The sequence below is a fragment of the Calidris pugnax genome, unplaced genomic scaffold (assembly GCF_001431845.1).
Source record: "Calidris pugnax isolate Ruff unplaced genomic scaffold, ASM143184v1 scaffold435, whole genome shotgun sequence".
Lineage (NCBI taxonomy): Eukaryota > Metazoa > Chordata > Aves > Charadriiformes > Scolopacidae > Calidris > Calidris pugnax.
In genome coordinates, this window is record NW_015091240.1 from 2,767,668 (window position 1) to 2,791,087 (window position 23,420).

The 23,420-nt window shown below is 50.8% G+C and overlaps 1 protein-coding gene across 1 annotated transcript in view; it reads left to right on the forward strand.

Moving 5' to 3' along the window:
• Positions 1-20,166: 20,166 nt before the first annotated feature.
• The window catches only part of MOB2 (MOB kinase activator 2), a 115,979-nt gene continuing 112,725 nt past the window's right edge, over positions 20,167-23,420 (forward strand). The window contains exon 1 of the mRNA XM_014960072.1: positions 20,167-20,429. Within this exon, the coding sequence (XP_014815558.1) occupies positions 20,413-20,429 (17 nt within the window). The 5' untranslated portion in view covers positions 20,167-20,412. The remainder of the gene's footprint in view (positions 20,430-23,420) is intronic.

Here is a 23,420-nt window from a genome sequence, read left to right on the forward strand (position 1 = left end):
GAGTCACCAAGTCACTTACAATTAACTTAAATGATTTTTTTTTAATCATACTCTGTCTAATAGACCACTTTTCCATGAATCAGAGAGCTGTGAGTTATCACAAGGATGGATGCGCTGGCTGGTAGCCCTCCCCATCATCTGTCAGCCAAGTCTTTTTATGGGCTCTCACAGCCAGACAACCCAACCCAAAGCCTCACTGGAACCAAAAAATCATCTTTCCATGGCAATCTTTACTAGTAGGGATGCACAGTGGCAGAAGTGTGAGCAGAGGAGACAAAAGGACTCTCGTTTCGAGGGAGGAACCAACAAAACTGTTGAGTGCCTAATGGTCATGACACTGGCAATGGCTGAGCTTTCCACCACACGAAGGACAGAGCAAACTGCAGCTTTCCTTCAGGCTAGAAGGGACATTGTGCCCTTCCTTCCATCCCCTGCCAGTCCCCAGGGCTGAGCACCCCCCAGCCACCTCCTCCCCAGCTGCCTTTCATGGGGCTGAGTGAAGCCGGCAGGAGGGCAGCGATCAGGTCAGCAACACTGAGCCAGAGGCTTGGGTCGGAGCAGGCTCATCCCCAGCCTTGGCAGTAGCATCCCCAGCCCCTGCTGCCTTCCTGGCCATTCTGTTTGTCTGCTTGTTTCTTTGGATGTCCAACCCCATTACATTTGCCCCTTAGGAGATGATGCCCCCCGAGAACTCCCTCCTACTGTCCTATTCCCTCTCCCATCCTTAATACTAATGATAATAAGCTATCAGTGTTGTCATTGCAATCTATGAATAATAGATTTGAGTATTTATGATTATTATTATTATGATTATTATGGTTATGATTCTGTACTTTTTTGCTTCTTACTCTTTGTATGTTGCTCTTTGTTTCTCTGTTGTGAATAAACGCAAGGCCCCATCATATCTTCTCTCTGCTCCCCGCAGCCCGGCTGGGGCTGTGCTAGCCACAGCTCCCAGCTGTCCCAAGCCCCAGGAGGCAAACCCTTGTCAGAGGATCTGGAGGGTGGTGCTTCCTGAGGGTATAAAGACACCCAAACCCGGGGCAGATCCATTCTCTTAGCTCTTCCCTTTCTGTGGCTCCTCTCCCCTGTACAGGTACCTGCTCATGTTTGCAAGAGGCAGGATTAAATCACAAAAGCTTAAAGCTTTTGTAGCAGCTTTAAGGAGCATTGGCCAGGCATCCAGCTCATGGAGTCAGCTCCCTCCATGTTGTGATCCTCTCGCCGTCTTCTGCTGGCTGCACCTACAGGTTGCCTCTTCACCCGCAGGGCCTTCTTGCTCTGCTGTCGTAGCTGGTTTGCAAAACTCCCCTGGCTTAGCCGAGTCCATGGATTGGCACCCCATTTTAGCCAGGTGCCTTGGGCTTTCTTGGCTTGAGTGTCCTCCTCATGCTAGTGAGCTCCCCTTGCCTGGGGATAGCACAGCCTGGGGAGCACAAGTGGCCAGTGTTAGAGTGAGGTCAGTGGCAGAGCAGCAAGGAGCGATGTCAGCGGTATCTGGAGGCATTCAGAAAGGGGCTGGGAATGGCTCCTGACATGGTACTGGGTATGGCTTCTATCCAACACTGGTAAACTGGGATTCTGTAAGCGGATGGAATCCAGTGCTGCTTTTTTGCACCCTTTGCCTGGGCTTCTTGTACAACCTGGAGGTTTCCAGATGAGTGTAAGGTGAAGGAGGAGACATTAGGGGAAGGGAATAGGAACCCTGACTGCACCGTGGTACGAAACAGTCTCTGTACTGCACCAGCCCCATGAAGAGTCATTTTAATTTGCGGGGTTTAACACCGCCTTTCTCCAAGCAGCCTGGGCATGGCCTCTTGTCTCTGTTGTGACTTTGCTTTGCCATGGCTTGCGGTCCTTCTCATCATGCTGTGCTGAACTCATTTCCAAGGCTGCTCTGAGAACGCATCGGAAAGCAGAGAGCTCAGGTCTCACCCCTCTCTCGGGGGACCCTGGCAGACCCCTGTTGGGGTCCCGGTCCAGCATCACCCTTCCTACCTCACCTGCCTTTGGAGCAGCACTGGACAGGGAGGGAGCAAGCATGTCCCGATGGCACCGGGGCTGAGCCTCCTCAGCACCTGCCCCAGTCCCTGCAGGATCAGGCCCTTCCTCAGCAAGCACAACACAGGGAGGGGGTCTGTGCCCACCCTGGCATACCCAGGGACTACTGAGCAGGGAAGAGAGGCTCTGGCCACGGGCTGCACCACGCTCCCTTCCTTGCTGCCAATTTGGCCAGCACCGGCATTGGACCCGGGGAGACACCCTGCCTCTGCTCGTCTTTATTTATTTATTACCGGAGGCTGTAAACAGCAGTGCTTTTCTACCCTCTACTTTCTTTTCCTTTCTTTTGTATTTTGGAACAACGTGTTGTAATAAATACCCAAGTAGGTGTTTTAACAGCTGGTGTCAGCCTTGGTTTTTGAGGGTCAGACCTTCTCAGGGTGGGGGCTGGAGGGTCCTCTTTGGGGGTTTGGGGAGGGCAATGGATCATCGGATGCATCAATGGGGCCAGAGCCAGTGAAGAGCTGGACACACAGCCAGACCCACGTCTATGTGTAGAGCCCAGTGGCTGGAAGCTGCAGCTGGACTAAATCAAAGGCTGAGGGATTAGGGGGCTTAAAATTAATTAGGACATTCATGGGCCCACGGACTCCAAACTGCCACTCTAGGGCTTTCTGATGGTTCGGTGTGTGATTTGCAGATCTGAAGCTGTAGGCAGGCACCTGCGCAGCCCCTTTCTAGTGGTAAGGACTGCCCCATATGGGCATGGGATGGTACAGATTGCCAAGCTAAAGAGCACAAAGCTGTGGAGTGTTTGCATTGGAATACATTCTGTTATTAATAATTATTAAATTTTCTTTGCCTCCCAGCTATGCTCTGCTCCCACCTTCCTCCTGGCATGGTGGCAGCATGTAGCTGCACACATGCTACACTCTGCAGTTAAACTCTATAAACGCTCTCCCCACTCGCCCCCACGGCTGACTGAGCCATCGTCTCTCCCCCAGGCCAGCAGCAGTGATGTGCTGGGGCAGCAGCTGGCAGGCACTGACCAGCACCCCATTTTGGCCGGGCTGGGCTCAAGCAGAGGCTGGTGGAACTGTTTCCCCTCTCCCCCCTGCAGCAGGTTTGCTTTGGAGGGAGGAGAAGGCGTGAGCAAGCTCCCTGCAGCTCTGGCTCCAGAAAGCTGCAGCACTTATTGACTTAAACACAGAAGGGACATCTTTCCCCAGGGCTGTTTTCCACAGGCTAGGCTAAATCCCCAGTTCTTTTATAAATACACTCCCCTCATCCAGCTGCAATTGCCGAGTCTTTTGTAAAGCTTCTTGAAAGTACTGCCATCATCTGCTGCTGGGGTAGAAATTACACTCCCCAGAGTGAAGCTTTGGCCTCAGGCTCAGCTGACCCCACTAGTGGCTTCAGAGAAGCTGTTTGCATGCCCTCCTCTTTCAACCACTCATTGCCACGTGTGAAACAGAAAGAGAAAATTATTTAATACAGAAACGTGAGTGTTGCTCCCATCTCCTTCCCCATTCATGGGCTTCATTTTTCCAAACCCGCCACACTGGGGAAGATGCTGCAGCGGAGTCCCCAGGGCTGACATCTCCTGTCGCTGCTTCCACAGGCACAGCTAAATCCCCTTGCGTTTTAGAGATAAATTCCTTCTGAGCCAGGGGACTGCTGGGCCATTGAGTCACTGGCAGCAGTGCCCATGCAAGATGGGACCCAGGTGATGCTGCAGGTGATGCTCTTAGCTGGGGCTACAAGCACGAGGAGGCTCTGTCCGCTGGCAAAGGCACCCATAGGTGCACACCTGGCACATCTTCGTCCTCCTGACCTGGTGCCGAGGCTGTCTCTCTTCCCGCTCCTCGCGGTTTGCAGGGCAAAAACTATTACTTCAACGAGAAACCCAGGAACGTCCTTTTTCCAGCTCTCGGGCTTTTATTGACTCAGAATGGCTGCCAAGCCTATAAATAAATGTTCCTTGAGCTAAATATAGCAGCCACTGAAATAGGCTGCTGGCTATTTATTTAGCTTGTGGCCTCTTTGAAAGCTTGCCAGTCTATACTGCCTCTACCTTCACGTCGTCCCACCCCAGGCTGCGGCCACCCACTGCGGGGGCATGGCTGAGTCAGCATTGGGAGAAGGGGTCACAAAAAGTCAGCCCTTTCTCCGCGGGGCTGGAGAGCCAGGGTGGCAGGGTCCAGCAGCCAGAGGAGCTTTGGGCCCCTGTACCCCTGCCCAGACAGCTGGGGGGTCCCCAGGAGGGACATTTACTGGAGTGCTTGGGCAGGGGCTGAGCCAGCCACAAGCCCGTTTCCTCTCCTGGGAGGACTCGGGACCTTTTTCCAGAACTGGAGCCTGGAAAAGAGGATTTATCATCTCCCGCAGGCTTTCCAGCATTAGGTGATGTGCATTGCTTTTCCACACTTTGCAGAAGTGTAAATACTCCTGGTGCGCAGTGATGCTGTGTGTCAGGACCCTGAGGGCATCTGGGGGCATGAACTGGTCCCCACCTATGCACCCCTGCTCGAGTCAGGGCACTCAAACCTGTACCCCAAGCCATGCTATGGCTGTGATCTGGTTTCTGACCCCAGCTGCTGGGTAGACCTCAGGCAATGCCGCAGCTGTGTCCTCTACTGCTCATAGCAGGAGCCTGTGGCTCGACTCTGCTACATTATGTGTCTGGGAGACGCTGTTTGCCACATCAGTGAGATGAGCCCTTATTAGGGCACCGCATTCTGAGACCCTCCATGGGGTGTGTGTTCCTCCAGAGCCCTGTTGGTTGTGCATCACTGCAGGAAGGGACGGGCTTCACCCCTCCGACACTGATAGAAAGTGAAGTGAGGACTGCTCTTGTGCTACAAACACTGCTCTACACTCTGAACCTAACAAAAATAGGATGCTGCTTACCTTGGGCTGTGATGACTTCATTGCAGCTCTTTGCTAGCAAAGGGAAAAACCCCGTCACTCCCTGGAAAACCATATTTGCTCCTAGAGCAATTCAAGACATTAATAACACTTAGCACTTACAGGGAGTTTTGCTAAACATGAGCTAATCCTTACAACACCCATGGGAAGGAGAAAAGTAATTATTGTTATTGGGCTTGATTTTTCCTTTCCCACGTACCCCTGAAGATGGGGATCAGCTCTACCAAATCCAGAGAGCTCTGGAAATCAGAGGAGAATCCCACTCTGCCCAGCTTGTACAAATAGGAAACCTGGAGCAAAGACGACAAGTTATTTGCCAAAGGCTACCAGGAAGGCAGAGATGGAGCTGAACTTGTGGGGGGGGGAAATCCTGGCCCCCCGTCCTGCTCCTGTGCCACCAGACTACAATTCCCCACAGCATAGGCAGCATGGGGGCAAAGGAGCCAATGGGCTGGTCCTTGGGCTTATCCCAGCCACGCAGTGTTGGAGCAAGACTGGCTTAGAGAGCTGACATGATGCTGGGGTCCCTCCTGGGGCATGAGGTCCCGCTTGGGGCACTGAGGGCCTGGTTTGAGAAGCTCTTGGTGAGAGCAGAGACGAAATTGTGGGTTAACTGCTTGCCTGGGTCCTTAGCAGGGACAAAGGGCAGTTTTAGGGGGTTCCCTAAAAACAGCAATGCTCCCCAGCCACACACTTCTCTTCAGCTGAAACCTGTGCACTTTGTGTCTGAGTGGAAATACTGTCTGTCGGCGGTACCCAGATGATGTCATTTAGTTTTCCAGGCTTCTGGGCTGAGCCAGCAGCTCAAGCCAGTATGACTGAAGAAGCTTTATTTAGAAAGAGCCCGAGTGCAACCAAGCCCAGGCCTTCGCGGTACCCCTCTGCCACCTCCCTTCCCTGCTGATGCAACCCTGGCTGCAGCAGGAATGTCAGGCTGCCTCGGAGGAAGTTACTCTTGGGAAGCTCAAAATGGGGGGTGGGTGGGAAGGGGAGGATGCTTCAGGGGGCAGGTGAGTGGGTGAAGCTCAGTCTGTGCTGCCTGCTGCCCCCAAGACCAGGGAACCTCCATGTCCCTCTGTCCAATGTGTGGGGCCAAGGAGCACCCGTCGCCCCAGGTGCCTTTCCCCTCCCTCCAGCTCCCCAAGAAACTTGGCCTGAGCCTCCCAGCATGACAGCAGCCACCCTCCTCATCCTCACATTTGCCATCTCCAGGCTGTGTTACTGCAACGAAGCCCCAACTTAGCTCCATGTTTTTTTTAGTTGGAAAGCAAATGTTTTTCCCCACTGACACCCCTTAACCTGCCCCCTCTCCCTCGGCAGCATCTCCTGATGGGTGAGTGGCTAAGAATAGCCCTGCCGCCGGCTCCAGGCTGGTGCTGTTTGCTCAGTGACTCAGAGCTGGCCGGACAGGCACTTACTCAAAGGGTCCCATTACTCATCTGTCTGCATTGCCCCAAGGATGGAGTTTGTGTCTCTCTCTTGCCTCTCCTTTAAAGATGTTTTATTTATTTCTTTTTAATAAAGCCTCCATCCACAAAGAGAGGTAATTATCCTGCTGTGGATTTACCACTAAATATGTGTGCCCCGACCCAAAATGCTGCAACCCCCATCAATCATGCTGGCAGCCCCTTGGTATTGCTCCTGCTTATTGCCCTGCCAGGAGGGAGCTGTGTGAGCAGGAGCAGGGCAAAAGAAAATGCTTCCCAAAATCACATTTCATGGCACCAGGGTAAGCATGCAAACAAAAATCCCCTCCTCCAGAAACCATCAATGTTGAATGCCAGCGTGGATCTGGCTGTGACCAAATCCAACTGGCCCCTTGGATGCCCAGAGCATGACCCAGCTGTTTCCATCTCACTCACAGCCTGCATTAATTGCAACCCTTCTTCCTCTCCACAGAGTGTCTCATTGCCCACCCAGTGGGTGCTGCGGTGCCTGCAAAATACCTTAGCAAATTAAAACAGGCCTCCATGTTAAAAAGTGGTTCCATTTCCAAACAACAAAAAGGCACCATCTTCTCCATCTGGTTTGCTCCCCTGAGGCACTCTCTGAGTCACAGCCAGTCGTGCTGGGAATAGAGCTGAATCCTGACGGGTGCACATCTGTGTCTGCAAGGCGCTGCCATACCAGTACTGCCACTGCCAGGGGAGGACACAACTGCTCTCCCTGCCCCACCACCGTGGGGACAGTCACTCAGGATGCAGCAAGAACAGCACTAGCAGCAGAGCTGGAGGAGGTGCATTGGGATAGCATTTTCTTCTCCTGCTGCTGCTTCAGCCCAGTAGTGCCCCTCTTTTGTTGTTCTTCAGGTTTTTCTTCCAGCTCTTCCAACTCTGCTGCTTCATGGCATCACTCTTCAACCCTCCCATCATCAGGGGGCCCATTAACTCAAGTCTGAGGTGCTTCACGAAGCTTCAGCAGAACTAAGAGGGCTACTTGAGAGCAGACACAGCCTCTGTACTGGGGCACAGCTAGGGTACCCCAATCCAGGTCTGGTGTATGTCTTGCAGAGATGCACATTGGGTGCAAATAGATCCACCCCACATGGAAGTGGGCAGCTGGTTTGGATTTGGGCTCTGACTGGGGCACTTCTCCTGACCACCCTGCCCTGGGTCTCTACATCACAGATGCTAAGGGCCTGATCCTGCACCACTAACACAGGGGGAGCCTTTCCTTCCATCTGGGATGGGCAGGCCCCAGTTCTCTCCACAAAGCCCTGTGCAGGAAAGCCAGAAGCTCACGCCTCGGAGAAGATGGTGTCCCCAACTCCACAGCACCAAGCTCAGCCAATGCTGACTGCAGCCAGGGATGCAGGACAGAGGGAAGTGGGAGCCTGGACATCCACCTGCGGTCTGGAAATTAAGACCCTGCATGCCTCGGTAAACACATATTGGTGTGCTCGCCCCATCACAGTGACCTCCCCTCAATGTCACCATGTGGGACAATCCAGCTGGGCATGATGGCCAAAGAAGAGCAGGACCCACCTGCCAGGCTTGCCCCTGTCTTGCAGACCCTACTGCCACCCCACAGCATCCATCACACCACCAAGGGCTGCCAAGTGGCTGGTGGCAACCTCAGGAACCGAGGGCACAGCAAAGCCAGGCTGTGCCAGAGGAGGCAATGGGCCATCGGTGGCCCAAACCAGAGCTTTCCCCGGCACCTGTCTCAAAGTCGGGCTCTAAGCAGGGCTGGAGGGGAGTCCTTGAGCTGTGTGTGCCTTGAGCAACAGCCATGCCCTGGTCCTGCCCGCCCGCCGCCCTGGCAGCCCCCAGCCCGCAGCAAGGCATACGAGCAACCTCTAGTGGCAGCTCACAGCGGCTCGGGAAGTCGTTAAATCACCAAAATTTTGTCTGTGCAACACCGGGCAGTGGGAAGGGAAGTTTAGCCCCATTTCATATCCTTTGAGAGCACTCGGGGCAATGTTCGGTGCCAGACAAACCACATTTTGCAAGCATGCTGAAGCACCACTGCAGATGTTTGGTACAAAGAGGAAGAGGAGGAGGAGAAGAAGGGAGGGCTGAAGGCCAGCAGTTGCTCACACACTGTGTTGGATGGATGCAAGACAGAAGTCTGGAGGATGAAGCTGTCTGAAGGCTGATAGCCTATGGCGGGACAGGAGCCCTCGGCCTAGCTCTGAGCACACCAGGCTGTGTGACGTGAGGAAGGGCAGATGCCCATATCTGTGCTTCAGCTTTGAAATCTTTTGCACCCTACAGATGCAAATTACTGCATAAGACCAAGGCCATGTTGATTCAGTGTCTCTGCAAGCAACCTGCCCTCCTGCAGCCTGCCTGGGGGGGACATGACAGCTCTGGTGTCCGCAGTGTCCTGCTCCCATCTTATCTCCAGCACACTGGCCACACATGGTACCAGGGAAGGGAAGGGTTCCACGTACTCTGTAGAGCCACATCTGTCCTGCTTCATTCACCTGTGGTTCATTGAACCATGTGGTTCAAGTCTTTCACATCTCTAAAGCCACTGGGGAATGGGTTTGGGTTGGGGGATTGGCAAACTCAAGGCACCAAGTGCTGGACTGCTGACAGACGGCTGTACAAGATGCTACACTTCTAGGAGACCCTGCTCTGCACCCCAAAACTCTCTTACTGACATCCCAGCCTGTCCTTTTCATCATCAAGAGAGGTCAGTGATAGGTTCCCACTGCCTTCCAGACTGCGTTCACTGCCTTCCAGACTGTGTCCCCCATCTGTCATCCATGTGCACAGTCCCCAACACCAGGAACAGCAGCAATCCTCTCTGGGTCAGGCCGTCATTTCAGGGTGTGCTTCCTTCAGCCTGACTTCAAGGCTTGGCTTCAGCTTTGCCCTGGTATCCCCTGGGCACAGCGCAGTGACAAAGTGTCTGCATTCGGGCCAAGGGAGCCTCTGCACAGTATCTGCTCAGCAGACTTGGTGGTGCCCCAAGCGAGGACCAGACGGCCTTGTCTCCAGCCAGGGAGCATTAGCTTTCCCCCACCAGAGACACTCCTCAGACCTTTCTGATGCCAAGCAAAAGTACATCATAAAGTGAAAGCACTGCCAGGGCTGCCTCTCCCTTGCCCTGCTTTCCCCATTAATTGCTGCACAGGCCATCCATTAGGGACAAGGGCCAGGACACGCAGGAGATGCTCCCCACAAGTAGCTGGCATGCCTGCCTCTCACTCACTGCAAACCTCTGAGGCAGACTGCCACAGATGACCAGGATATTTTGGTCATGCAGCCCTTAGAAAATGCCCAGACACCCAGGGCTTTGTGATCCCTGCTGTGGGGTGACCCCAGAGAGCCATGGGCCCAGCCCTGGCTGAGAGGGGGGCACAATGGGTACAGACAAGTCAGAGATGGGAGTAGAGGAATTTCCTTTGGGGTGAGGGTGCTGTCTCATTAAGGGGTGCTCATGGGGGTCGCAGCTGAGGCCATAATGTCACTAGGCCAGCACAGTGGGATGCATTCAGAGGACTGTGAACATTCTGCCCTTCCCTCTTCCACCTTGGCCCCAGTCCTCTAGGTCACGCAGGGTTCCTGACGTCCAAAGAGTTTGCATAGTTGTGGAAACCTGAGAAAAAAATAGGAAAATTCAGTATTCCTCTTCAAGTCCTTTTCGCCATGCTCCCCTGGCTTCCCATACAGCACTGGGCACGGGGCTGGCACAGGGCAGGCAAACCCCACCAGGCAAAGCAGGAGCAGGCAGCCAACACAAATATCTGAAGCTTAGGTGCCTGTTGGACTCCTGAGGGTAACTGACTCCAGTCCCATCAGTGTGCCCCTTGCACCCCTCCAAATCCAGGCAATCAGGTGCCCAGCAGGGCAGCAGTGGGAGTACAGAGATGTCTTAGGAAGCAGAATAACCTCTATGGGCAGGGGGAGCCTCCTTCTTTGGGGTATTTTTATATCAGAGTGGACTAAAGGGGGTGCAGCCAGTGAGATAACCTGGATCACTGCAAGGAATCATCTAGCTCAGCTAATCTCTGTGGTTTCACCAGCTCCACTGAATATCTGATAGCACCCAGTCGCAGACTAAGCTTTGGTCCCCCTCCTCACCAAAATAAAACAGTCCATGCACAGAGAATTAATGAAAAAGGATCCTCCTGCTGCCACCTGCACCAGGCAGCAGTGCTGACAGAGCCAAAGAAATGATATCAAGCTTTTCTCCGATGTAGACTTGCTGCCCTTGGCTCTCACACCCACCAAAGCTATTAGCAATGAGCTCACTCCTCTATTATCGCTGACCCAGGGAGCCTGGAGACTCTCGGAAGCACAGCTATCGATCCACGCCTCTTATGCATCCCCCTTGGGGCTTTGGTTTCAGGAAACCTTTTTGCCTCTCCTCTCCTTGTCTCTCCTCCACAGCCTCCAGGAATGTTTGTCTGAGGGACCTTGGAGTGGAGCTGGGAGTTAAGGGAAAAGCAAGTGAGACTGCGGTGAGAAGGATGGGGATTTAGCCTGGCCAGCAACCACCTGTTTGCTGTGGCTGTGTGCTTTATTTGTCTTCTCCATCTTCCTCAGTGGAGGAAGGCAAGGACTTTTCCCCCAGGCTAGGGTTGCAGGTTAAGGGAAAGAAAGCCTGGTGCTTTGCATGGCAACCAGTCCTACATGGTCTCTACTCCATCCAGGAAGTAGGACTCCCTGGAGAGGACTTTATGAAGGGCCTGTGCCCATGGCAGTGTCCTCTTCTCCCTCTCCCATGCTTGCAGAGCATGACTTGTGCCAACCAGTAAACAGGTGACTGCATCTCTGCGCAAACTCACCCTGGCAGCACAAGCAGATAAGCCTGTTATTCTGATGGGGAGCACTCAGCTATGGTAATGATCAACTCAGCAGCATCCTGCTACAACTCAAAGGACAATCCTGCACCCCTCAGGCTGCTTTTCCTATCCTTTCAGGTCCACCTTGCCCAAGCAAACAGGTGGCAGGGTGAAAAACTATGCTGGGCAGCTGAGGAGTCAAAAGACTGGTGGAGCTAAGGCCAGAAACCACGTCATCTGCTCTGGGCTCCTTTCCTAGGTATGAAGCAAACAACTTGTTTCCTGGCTTATAAAATGGGCTCCCTCACTCCCCCCTCATTCCCAGGAAGACTTTCAGGTGCCTGGGTGCACTTCATAAATGACTAATGAGCCATTGCAAACATTAGTGCTAGTGCTGGCTGCCAGAAGCAGACTGGGATCAAGTCCTCCCTTGCATCTATCAGCTCCACCCAGGAAGCAGACTTGTCTTTGACAACAGCCAGATGAATAAACAGGCGAACAAACAGCCGCCTGGTGCCCTGACTGGTCAAGCTGTGAGGCTGGCAGCTCATGGGAAGGGGTGATCATCGGAACGGAGAGGAAAACCCTCATCTTGCTACAGTAACCTTCACAGAGCTCCTCCAAAGAGGGGGTTTTGGTGGTGGCTGTGTGTTTCCCTCCAGGTGAGTTAGGGCTAGCAGGGAGAAGTCTCTCATTATTGAGTAGGTTTGTGAACAACAGAGCCTTGGATCCTGTGGATACCCTGAGGAGACCTCCACACTCATCAAGAGAACCAGAGTGCCCAGCACAGGGGTTTTCATCTCTTCCTTTAAAAACTACTCGTGCAGCCCCAGCTTGCAGATGGGACACACACCTTGGAGCAGAGGCCAGATCTCATGAAAGGACCAACAGGTGCCCTTCCATACCTCCATGAAGATAAACTTCAAAGAGTTGTTTCAGACAGTTTCATGTACATGAATGATGGACCTATAGTAACAACCACTGGCATTTTTTTCGGTGATGATTCAATCATGGTACTATTTGATCCCCGTACATTTGAGGAAATTACCCTGGGCAAAGCTTTCTGACCCTCATCCTACCCTCCTGGATTTCATGTAGTAGCACGTTACCATGCACAGGGGCCAGAATTTAGCTGACTCCTTGCACATACTGCCCTTGCAGTCATCAGAGTCAGAGAAGAAAGAGGACAGGTCATCTCCCATTGCTAACGCTGCAAAGTAGACCTGGAATAAACCTGACCTTCATTGACAGTCTTTGCTAGAGAAATCAACACTACCTATACATAGAAAGAATCAATGAGGTGCCACTTACCAAAAGAATCCTCATTGGTCTGAACCACCTGCCTCAGCGGAGCCTCATGTGGCCCCCTATGCATACTTCAGCAGCTCCAGAAGCTCAGCCTTCCCTTCCCCAGGCTCTTTTGGCAGGGCTTTTTTGTTTCTACCAGCACACCAGTAGTGGCACTGTGCCCTCTGCCCTGAGCTGGCTTTGGGAAGCCCCATCAGCACACATTTTTTCCCAGTTGCACCCTGCAAGTGGGCTGTTCCTCACCTCTCTTTTCCACGTACCTGTTCCAAAGGTGCTCTGGGAGCCAAGTGAGGAAAGAGAGAGGGTTCCCACCACACGGGTCAAGCCAGCCCACCTCTCAACACTCCTGACCACCTCCCAAAGCCTCCTTTTCTCTCCAGCAAGACCACTACCCCATCTGTGTCTTGCTAGACACCGTGTTGCTGCTTGGGAATAGCTTTCACATGAATCTTTCCCCCCAACTCCATCTCCAGGAGCAATTGGCTTTTACTGCTTGTTTTTCCTACAGCCATCAGATGGTGCCATTGAGTCTTCTTGGGACGTGAAGCCCGAGGACAGCAGGCTGGCACCAGGGATCGCACTGGCGTCTTGCTCCACCTCACAGGCAAGGAATGGAGCTTTATTACCCAGTTCCAAATACGGCAAAATAAGAGATTTTTCTAGCATGGGTGTTAGCAAAGTAAAGCAAATCTTGAGGTTCTGCTGTTCCAAAATGCATTAACGTGCACCTGTGTCAGCATTTTTTCTGTTGATTCACACAAGACTTGGAGGACTGACAATCTTCTTGCAGCTGCCCCCAGTCATATCAGTGTAAGGACAAGTGATACCAGCATGGGAGCACCTCAGCCTCAATTCCCACCCCCCATTAAACAAAACCAAAACAAACAAAAAAATAGGTGTTTTCACTGCTGGAAAGATTTAGAGAAGATAAACTGAGTTCACACAGCAGGGCCCCAGAAATAAAAGAGAGCAGCAACTGTAGAGAAAGCTCCCTTTCCTTCCACAACAGCAATATGGGACACAGGATTTATCCTCCTTGGACAGTCCAGAGAGCAGGCAGCAGGCTGCCTGATGGTCAGGGGTGACTGTGTCCCCTCCGCATCGTCTTGCCTCTTCCCTCTTTTTTTTTTCAGCACAGACTGCACTGGATGGAGAAGAGGCTTGTGCACCAAGGCGTGCTGCTTGCGATGTGCCCATCACATTTGACATCTCCCCTCCAGATGTGGGGCCAGGACTTCCAGGGCTTTGGTATTAATAATTCTCTTTGTGTTTTTTAGCACTGGCCAGAGCCTGGCACAGGCAGCCCTGCTGTCCAGCTGAGGCCTCTACCTGACATTGCAAATATGCATGAATAATAACTGATTATTTTTTTCCTGGGTTGGTTTTCGGTTTTAATTGTGCAGGATGAAAGCAGACAAAAATGCCAGCAAGGTGAGGAAGGAGGGAGAGGAAAAATAATTACAATTGCATTTAGTCAGTGATAAGAATGGCTGCTGAGCTGTGCTGGGTACTTTCCAAGCACGGTGGAAGCCAGCTTCAATTTCACAGCATAATCTTTCCTGCACCCTTAAAATAACTTCTCCCTGCCCCCAGGGTGTCACAGGAGCTGAAGAGCAATATGTGCCCCTTCTCTGCGCAGCCCCACATTGCTTGGTGCTCGGTTATCATCCGGAGGCTGGTTTGAGAGCGTCACCATCACACGTATTGCACCAAGGCACTGAGTTCCAGCAAGAGGGCTGGAGCAGGAAGGAGGGGATGCTTTGCAGCCCCAGACCCATGGTCTCCCTGGGAAGGTGGCTGGCTGGGGAGAGTTAGCTGTTTGAGCTCCTCCTCAGTGCCCGGTGAAAGAGCAGCTTCCCCGAAGCGCTCAGCAGAGATGGAACCTCTTTATTGTCGGGGCTAATTGCTCATGTGAGATGTATTTACAGAAGCAACTGTTTGTGCAGAGCGGCAGACAAACAGACTCCTGTTGTGCTAGGCACCCTTTGTAATCTGTGGGGGCTGGGAATACTTTAATGCAGCCGTCAGAGGCCGCATTTGTACCGCAGGCACCAACCCTGCCCTGGGCTGGATGGTGCCAGTGGGGTGCTGAGCCCCTGTCCCACTCCACGACCTCAGTGGGAGTGGCGGTGCAGAGAGAGTGGCCGGATCTATCCCACTGCTTGCTCTCATCCATGTTATCGAGTGGATGAGAGGGCACACAGCTTGGTCGGAGCTGGGTGCGCAGGACCTGCAAAGCAAACCCACGGGTGTTATCCTGGCACATGAGTCTCACTGTTATCCCATGGCTTTCAAATCCAGGGCTACTTCCATTTGGGCATATGGCTGTGGGGGGCAAATTCTGCCTTGCATCAGAAGCACCCTATGCATGTGCAGATGGGCTGCCCATCTCCTAGCTCTGCAGAAGACATGACACAGGCTCTGAGGACACTTCTGAGGTCACATGGTGAACTTCTTTATGTGTAGTTGTACCAGAGGGAAAGACATGCCAGAAAGTTGTTTTTTGCCTTTGCAAATAATGTCAAGAACTGATTAAAAGCATCCAGGACTCTGAAAAACAGACTTACAGGCTCTTTGCTGCCTGCTGTTTTTTTTTCTAGGTGGAGACCTAGGGGGAGTTTTGCCATCTGGGAGAGAGATGCAGCATTAGGAAAATAATGCAAACAATTTCTGGCACTCTCTCCATCTTCCTGCAAAACCAGTGGGGACGGGCAAGCCCTGGCTTACGAGCAACACCTTTTGTTTGCAGTTAGCCTATAAGACAACCACAATGAGAGGACAACCCTCTCCAGACTTAAAAGCATATCTCCTTTTTCTCACCCTTTTCTCTGCCCTGACACAGGCGGTAGGATAAGATACACTTGGGGAAAAGCTTATCAGTAAGGAAAAGCAGCACCAACTATGGCAAGCTACAAGGGAGCTGGTGTGTGGCTCCTCCTTCCCCTTTCTGAGGGGCCATTCAAATTGGCTAGTGCTGGTCAGGCAAGATGAGAGCGTGGGTTTGGTTACAGCCTGTCCACAACAGTGTGGTATTGCCAGCACTGGGACAAAAGGCAACCCACACTCATCTGACTTAGAGAGCTCTCTGACACACGCAGGTCAGACTAGGCATATTGACCCCACAGGTGGCCATTGGCATTTCCTAAGTTTCCTAGCTGAAGCTAAAACTCTCTTGGCTGCTATTCAATTCACTATAGCATAATTTTTGTATTCCCTGCTTGGAAGAACAGAGAAATCCACCACATTTTGAGTACTCCTAAGCAATGAAGGTTTCCGAACATTTACACATCAGCTCTCACAAGACCTTTCACACAGAGGGAAGTGTTTCTTTCATTTTCCAGATGTGGAAGCTGAGGCGTCAGACAGGCATTACTCAGTAATACCTAATTAGTGTGTGTGTGTGGGAATAAAACCCAGTCACCACCAGTCTCGTGCTTTAACATCCACTCATAAGTTGTTGTCTAAAAGAGGAAATGCCTAATACTTCTTATTCTTCTGTGACCAAGAGAGACAGACAGAATTTTGTTTGGCATCCCTGGAAATGCAGACCCCCAAGGACAGATTTTTCAGTCCTCCTCCCTGAAGCTTCAGCCCTCTCTCTGATACCTGAATACAAGACATGTTTCCCAGATAGTTCAGGACCCAAAATGCCTTTTTTTTTCCCAGTCTGGTTCTTGGCAGGATTGATTGTCTTGTTGCAAGACTATATCTAAAATGTCTTACTATTACTGGCATCAATCAATATTTATAACCACTCACAGTGTTTATTTATAAAAAAATCAAATGTTCCAAGCAAGAAGAGATTCTGTTATTAATATCCAGCATGATTAATAATCACATTCAGAGTTGCAGGCAGGCCCACGCTGTCAGACTCATGCACTTTGCTTTTTCTAATGGCTCTGCAGGAATTTGAGCCGTAATATGTTTCATGCACAGGGACAAAGACGTTTTGTCCCAGGGAAGGAGTATGTGGATGTTTTTGTCTTAAAGAGCCAGTGCCGCATTCAGAGCTTCAAAACCACACCATTTTGATCCCAAGCCCTTTAGTCTGCTATGTCTTCCCAGTGAGAGTGTATCTCCTGACGTTGCTGAAGACCCAGATCGGAGCAGCAGATTTGCCTTTCTGAAAAATGTTACACCCCCTCTATGTCAGGGCAACCATCACCCGCTCTGCTGCTCTGCTTCTCTGCCACCCACTGGAAGTATCTCAGCCAGGCAAACAGGTTCACATCTCTCTGCCCGCTGAGGCTTCTCAGGGTAAGATGAGCTCCATGGGAATGATGCTGCGCCAATTTGAAGAGAAGGAAAATTCATACAGCCCTTGAGCAATGCTTTCTTTCCTCCTTTGCCTCCTTCAGCACCACCAGAGCCACTTAGGGAGAGAAGAGGGAAACATGCAAAGCTGTTGTCAAGGTATCAGATATGAGGCCGCTTGGCCCCACACCAAATACTAGGTGGTGAAGGAGGGACAGGTGTTTCTGATGCAATAAGCCAGTAAAAGAACAAAGTTCACTCCCACTCCTTAGCGCTTGGCTGTGCAAGGCCATGTTTGCCCACCTGTGTGTTGCACTTTTCCTGCTGCAGGAGGTAATGATAATAAAATCAGAGGCAGTGAAGGGACAGAGTTGCAGAGAGGCTAGTGCCTTGATTACTTCCTCATAGCTTCTTGGCCTCTGTGGCACCCCTTTATTAGCACAGTAGCAAAGAAAGCTGACTAAAAACCCAATACAAAAAATCAGCAATATATGACAGAGTTTGTCTGTGCTGCTGTCAAACATCCTGTTGGGTGCAAATCTGTTCATGAGAACCACAGGAGTGAAAAATATGGAAAGAAACCTTTAGGCTTGCTATTCCAAGGCAGATCCCAGCCAGTGCTGAGGCAGTCTCAGTACTGCAGTGTCTCCCTTCAGGGGTTATGGGACCTAGCAGAGACCTCTGATAGACTGGGACAGCCCTTAGGTCCACGCTATCTTGTAATTTGGCTTCTATACTGAGCTCTGCAGAACTTTACATGACTGCCAAATCCTCATGTGAAAGGACTGTCTTCCTCAACTCCTGTGGTCTGGTCTGTATGGGATCCTCAGCTTCACATCCATTCCCAAAAATCTCTGGTGCTGCTGAGGAACACCTGGGAACAAAGCCACTCCATGCCTGGAGACCAGGAGGAGCAGGGCAGGCACTTTTTTGGGGTCCTCTTTTGCCAGCCAGGCACAGGCAGATAAGGATGGCAGAACAAGGAGGATAGGAGTGACTGAATGCAGTATTCCTTGCAGTGCATCCCAGGCCAAAAGCTTCACAGTCCAGATCCCACAAGCCCATGGAAAGGACTGCAGCCTTTCTGTCCAGACTGTCTGGCAATAATCTTGCAATTTAAATCCTGTTAGACACAAGTAAGCTGCGGGACAGTAATCCAGGGAAGTGTCAGTGCAAAACCCTCCAACGTCAAGCATTATAAATCTCCCCGATCCTCTGTGCTTCCTACCACATCTGTATGCCAAGAAATGTCTCTTGTTAAGCACCTTATATTCATGTCCTACAGGGTCCAGGAAGCCTGTTGTCCTGAACAAGGAGCAGCCTTCCTTTATGCATGTGCATAGGGCTTAGCACAAAAGAGCCCCACGGCCTGCCCGGCTTGCTGTTGTCAAACAAATAATGGATATGATGCATTTTTTAGAGGGTTTAGAAACAGAAGGGGAGTTGCACGACAACCACTGGAGACTGCTCTTGGATTGGCACATCCTTTGCTCTTCAGAGCTGCTCATGAAGGGACCTGGCTGAATGGGTTCCTTGGTCTGCCAGTGGAACTTGTGGCATTTCCAGCGGCTGAGGGTAGAAGGAAAAGAGCAGTAGGTATAATGTCCATTTGTCAATGGAAAAAAATGCTAAAATGTCACCTTAGGCAAGATAGAGGTAAATGGCTTGTGCCACTGAGAGGCACGATACAACAGATAAATGAAATAGTTGCTCGTTTTCTGAGTTTCCTTTGTAATTCTCTTCAGTAATTTTCCTAGTGCCAGTTGCCATGTATTTTTGTTGATACAATCAGGAGGAAAACAGCTAATCTGACATGACAAACTCATTGTATCAGAAGTCATCTCTGCTTTAAAATGTGTGTCATATGACCAAACACCCTACTCCTCATACAATGCACCCCACAGTAAAATTGGATGGAGCTCATCCTCAAATGCCCTGCCAAAAATACTTGTAACAAAGGGCAACAAGAAAATATAATTCAAATGAGGGACATCTGTTCTCAAATGTTTGCAGATAATGACTGGATCAAGTGTCTGCATAAAGGATAATTATTTTCTGCAGATGGTTTGATCTGGTATTTTAAACATTGTAAAAAAATCCTCCTTCCAGCCGCTCACTAAAGTATGTGGGGTTTTGCTGCAAGAGACCTCTTTCCTATCCTCTGCTACATTTTCTAAATGTAAAGATAAGTAAAACTATGAACAATTAAAAGATAGAATGTAGGTGTTAAAGAAAAATATTCAGTTTGAACACAGACAACATACATTTTCAAGGTCTGGTCTTCCAGTTCTTACATTACACTGCTGGATACCCAAATAATTATCAGGGTGAAGTTTTATTACAGGAGAATGGCAAAATAAAGCAGTTATGTGTCGTGCAAAGGGATTCCTGGCAGATTTCAGGGGGAAGGTCTGTTCCAAAAATGACAGTTCAATATGGTTTTTAATACAAAATAATTCTTCCAGTTTTCCTCAACACAGGGGGATACAAAACAACCATGACCCAGAGTCATTCTTATTAAATTACCCCTGTGACACCCCTTGCAATACACTACTAGCACCAAGGTAACATTGTCCTGTTGAAACTGTTGTTGGAGTCAGTGTGATGGCTGGAAATTGACTCATCACCCCTGAATAAGCAGGGCCACAGCCCTCTGGGATGAGGGGCTCTGGGGATTCCTACATCCACAGCACCACAGGGCTGCAAGGGCCCTGTGTGCCGCTGGCACAGCCTGACCTCGGGGGCCCTGACGTGGAGCTCTCTTTACGGGAACCTTTGGTATAGAATCATAGAATCACAGAACAGTTTGGGTTGGAAGGGACCTTAAAGACTATCTAGTTCCAAGCCCCCTACCATGGGCTGTGACAACTCCACTAGACCAGGTTACTCAAAGCCCCATCCAGCCTGGCCTTGAACACCTCTAGGGATGGGGCATCCACAACTTCCCTGGGCAACCTGTTCCAGTGTCTCACCACCCTCACAGTCAAGAATTTCTTCCTCATATCTAAGTCTTCCTTCTTCCAATTTAAAACCACTACCTTGTGTCCTTTCGCTACACCCCCTGATGAAGAGTCCCTCCCCACCCATTCTGCAGGCTCCCTTTAGGTACCGCAACACTGGCACGGGAAGAACTGAAGTGCTGAGGCCCAGTCCCGGACAGTGAATTTCCCCCAGAGTGGGGTGAGTAACGCTGGAGGCACCATGAGCCCCCACGCCAGGAGGAAGCCCTGGGCCCCCGCTGAAGGGGGCTGAAACTGAGCTGAGGGGCCGCGCTGCCCTCAATCCCCGAGGGACTGCGGCGTGCCAGCCACCCTTAGGCCTTGGGAGCGTTACCGGCCATGCCCGGACTACATTTCCCAACGTGCTCCGGGTGGCCATTAGGAGGGGCGGAGAAGGCCGGGGGGCCGCTTCCGGGTTGGCGGCTGGCGGCCGCCAGCACCGTGTGTTTACTTCCGGCCGCCCCAGTGCGCGAGTGTCAGGCTGAGGAGGGGACCCGGCGGCCGCCCTGTCCGCGCCGCTCAGCCGGAGCCGGGCAGCGGCGGAGGGAGGAAGCGAGCGAGCAAGCGACCGGGGGAGGAGCAGCCCGGCCCCCCCGCGCCCGCAGCGGCGGCGGCCCTCATGAGCGGGCGGTGAGAGGGGAGTCGGCGGTCGGCGGGAGCTTCCCGGCGCGGCGGGACCCAGCCATGGACTGGCTCATGGGGTGAGTCGGGGGCCGGTGCCCCGCCGGAGCGGCTGCCGCCGGGGCGGGCTTCCCCGCTGCCGGGCAGCCGTTGGGGGAGCCGTTGGGCGCGCGAGGGGCGCCCCGCGGGCGGCGCAAATGACTAATCAGTTATCCGCCGTGGAGGTGACAAGCGGTGCGCCCGCGTCCCGCCGTGACAGCCGGGGGAAGCGTTAGAGAGGCCAGCCGCGCCGCCTGGCCCCGGGGGAGGAGGAGGTGCAGGGGGGCCCTTGCCTCGTCCCAGGCTCCCTGGAAAAAAGTAACTCTTCTTTCCTTTTGGGGTTTGTTTTGGTTTGATTTTTTGGTTTTTTTTTTGAGGGAGGTTAGGCGTTGCAGGTCTCCCTGCTTCCCGTCAGTACAGTGTGGGACTAATACCTCTGCAGCAGAACGTCGCTTTAAACTGAGAGGCTTGCCAAGGTTTAAATGGCTTTCTGTGGAGAGGAAGAAGAGACCTCGGCAGAGATTAAAGCCAAATCAGAGCCACGCCAGGGGGCTTGGATAGCCTGGGATTAATAGTGCTAATTACGTAGGGACAGAAGGTAGAAAGCGCTTTGCTGCTGGTTTTACGTCTGAAAACCTCAGTGCAGCAGTGGGAGATGCAGTTGATGGGAGTGACCTGATGTGCTACCGGTATCCCAAGAAAGACAAACTCGGTTACTTCTTGCGTGAATTGTGCTGGCGACCTACGCTCAGGTGAACTGTGAATAATTATGCTTCAAAATCGCATGAGCAGTAAGTTTATGCCTCAGCAAAACCAGTATTGCAGTGATAACTTGCCTGCCCTAGGTTTCTTCTTTACGGTGATTTGATCTGGTTCCTGGATGTGATCTGTACCATTTAGGTTACCTTCTTTTCTAACGTGGTGTGCCCAGGATACAAAATAAACTATTCTGTCACAGTTGCTGGATGTGGTGTATTAGGAAGATCACTCGTGTGTGTGTTGCCTTTTTTCTGCAGCTGAACTGTTTGATGGTGAAAGCACGGCACTTGTTACTTATCTTCAAAGTAGATGTGGCCAAATCTTGAGCCAGTTGTCAATACCGGTTCTGTTTTGCTGTCAGTTTGACCCCTCAATCTGATGGAGCGAATGCTGAATATCTGTGGGGTACACACTGATAACTAGGTTTTCCTCCAGCAGGCTGAGTGGTGGAAATGCAGTATTGGTAGTATGTGAAGGGGTCTGTATGCCAAGTACTGCAACGCTTGTGTCTTGTAACCCTGAGGGCTGCACTGTATTACTACATGGTCTTAATGAGAATATGAATGACAAGCCTGCTTTGATTTGTTTCATAACCACAAAGCACAGGTGGTCTGTTATATTTACTTTGTAAAAGTAAAAGCTGAAGTGTCAAAGTGCTACTGTAATTACAAGAAAAGTCAAACCCGGGACTCATGCAAGACATTTTGATGACTCAGGATGCCTCATTTATGCAGTTGTGCTTATTTTGTGTGAATTACACTGTAAAGCAGAAAAGAATCAAGGTTTAGTTTAGCTAAACTTTAGATATTTTTCAGAAGAAAACCGGCCTTTTAACATACTTTGGGCTTTTTGAAGTTGCTATGAAAAAATTGGCGTTTGTTCTGTACTTCTTTACCCAGGGTGGGTGGATCCATCCATGTGCAGAAAGACTTGCCTGTTTTCCCCATTGTAATGGGAATAGATCCTGAGTCATTTGTGTTACTCGCTTGTTCTCAGCTATTTCCTGATACGTTTCTCGCCTGACCAAACCCAGTACTGTCCCACTGATGCTCTAAATGTTTTCTCCTTTAAAACTTTGTGAGTTGTAGTTGTGAATTTTCAGGAGGGTTATGGCAGGAAGGGAAGGCATTGATATTTTGAAGGGGGAAGGGGTAAAATGCCTGAGGGACCTTTTCTTATTCTGTCCAAGTTATGGCTGCTGTTAGCAACTATGTATATAAATGAAAACATCCTTCATCCTATTTATTGAAAAGAATCTGAGGACATTCGTCTGCCAGGGCAGAAGTTTTGGTAATGTCACTCTCTCAACATTTCTTTCAGTAAAAAATTCAGCTATTTGCGTCTCTTGTGTGGGAAGGGAAGGGCTGCAGAAAAACCTGGAGAAGTAGCAGGAAAACAGATCACTCCCAGTAACAACCTACCAGTTTGTGTTGATGTCTTGGGCCTCTGGAGAGTAAATTGTATTAGTATGCTTCTTGGTGGTGTCTCTCTTCCCTGAGTAAGTGTCACCACTAATAAAAGTAACTGTGATCTTTCTTATTCCTAACTGTTTTGGTAACATTTTGGTTTGCAGTTACAGTTTTCCATGCACTTGCTCACAAGATCACTTCTTGTATGTCTCATGTTATGCATTGTACTTTCTTAATGTTTTAGTATGAGAAACATCCTCTGTATTTAAAGATTGTATTCCTGTGAAATTAACCTTCAAGTGCAAGTGTGTTAAATTAGGCAGCAGTAACAGTTGCTTCTGTTCTAGACCTCTACCCTTCAAGCTCCTGTTGCATTTAGGCGATAGACAATTTGGACTGAGATCTGCTTTATTCCTTGCTGGCCCTCCCCTTCACTTGTGGTCTCTTGGAAAGCAGGGGGAGGGTAAGTTCTAATCATACCACAAAGGGCAGCAGCCCAAGTGTCTCTGATCGCCTCAGAGTGCTTAATATACAAAAAACGGAAGCTGAAGCTTATAAACAAGAGTGAATTTATTACGGATTAACAAACAGCTATAGGCTTATGTGGTCACACAGAAAAACTTCTCTGGGTGCTGCCTTCTGTTCAGCCAAGTGCTTCAAAATCCAGTCAAGTCCTAAGGAAGAAAGCTGAAAGAAAAAAAATGAGCTGCTGGCATGTTATAGTGCTCAGCCCAAAGTCTCTTCTGTGTTGGGGTGGTATCTTTTACCTTCTATGGAAGGTAGTCTTAACACTGATGTTGGTGAAAGACTATGGTTTCTTCAGTGCATTCTCTTAAAAAAAAAAAAAAAAAAAGAACCATTTTG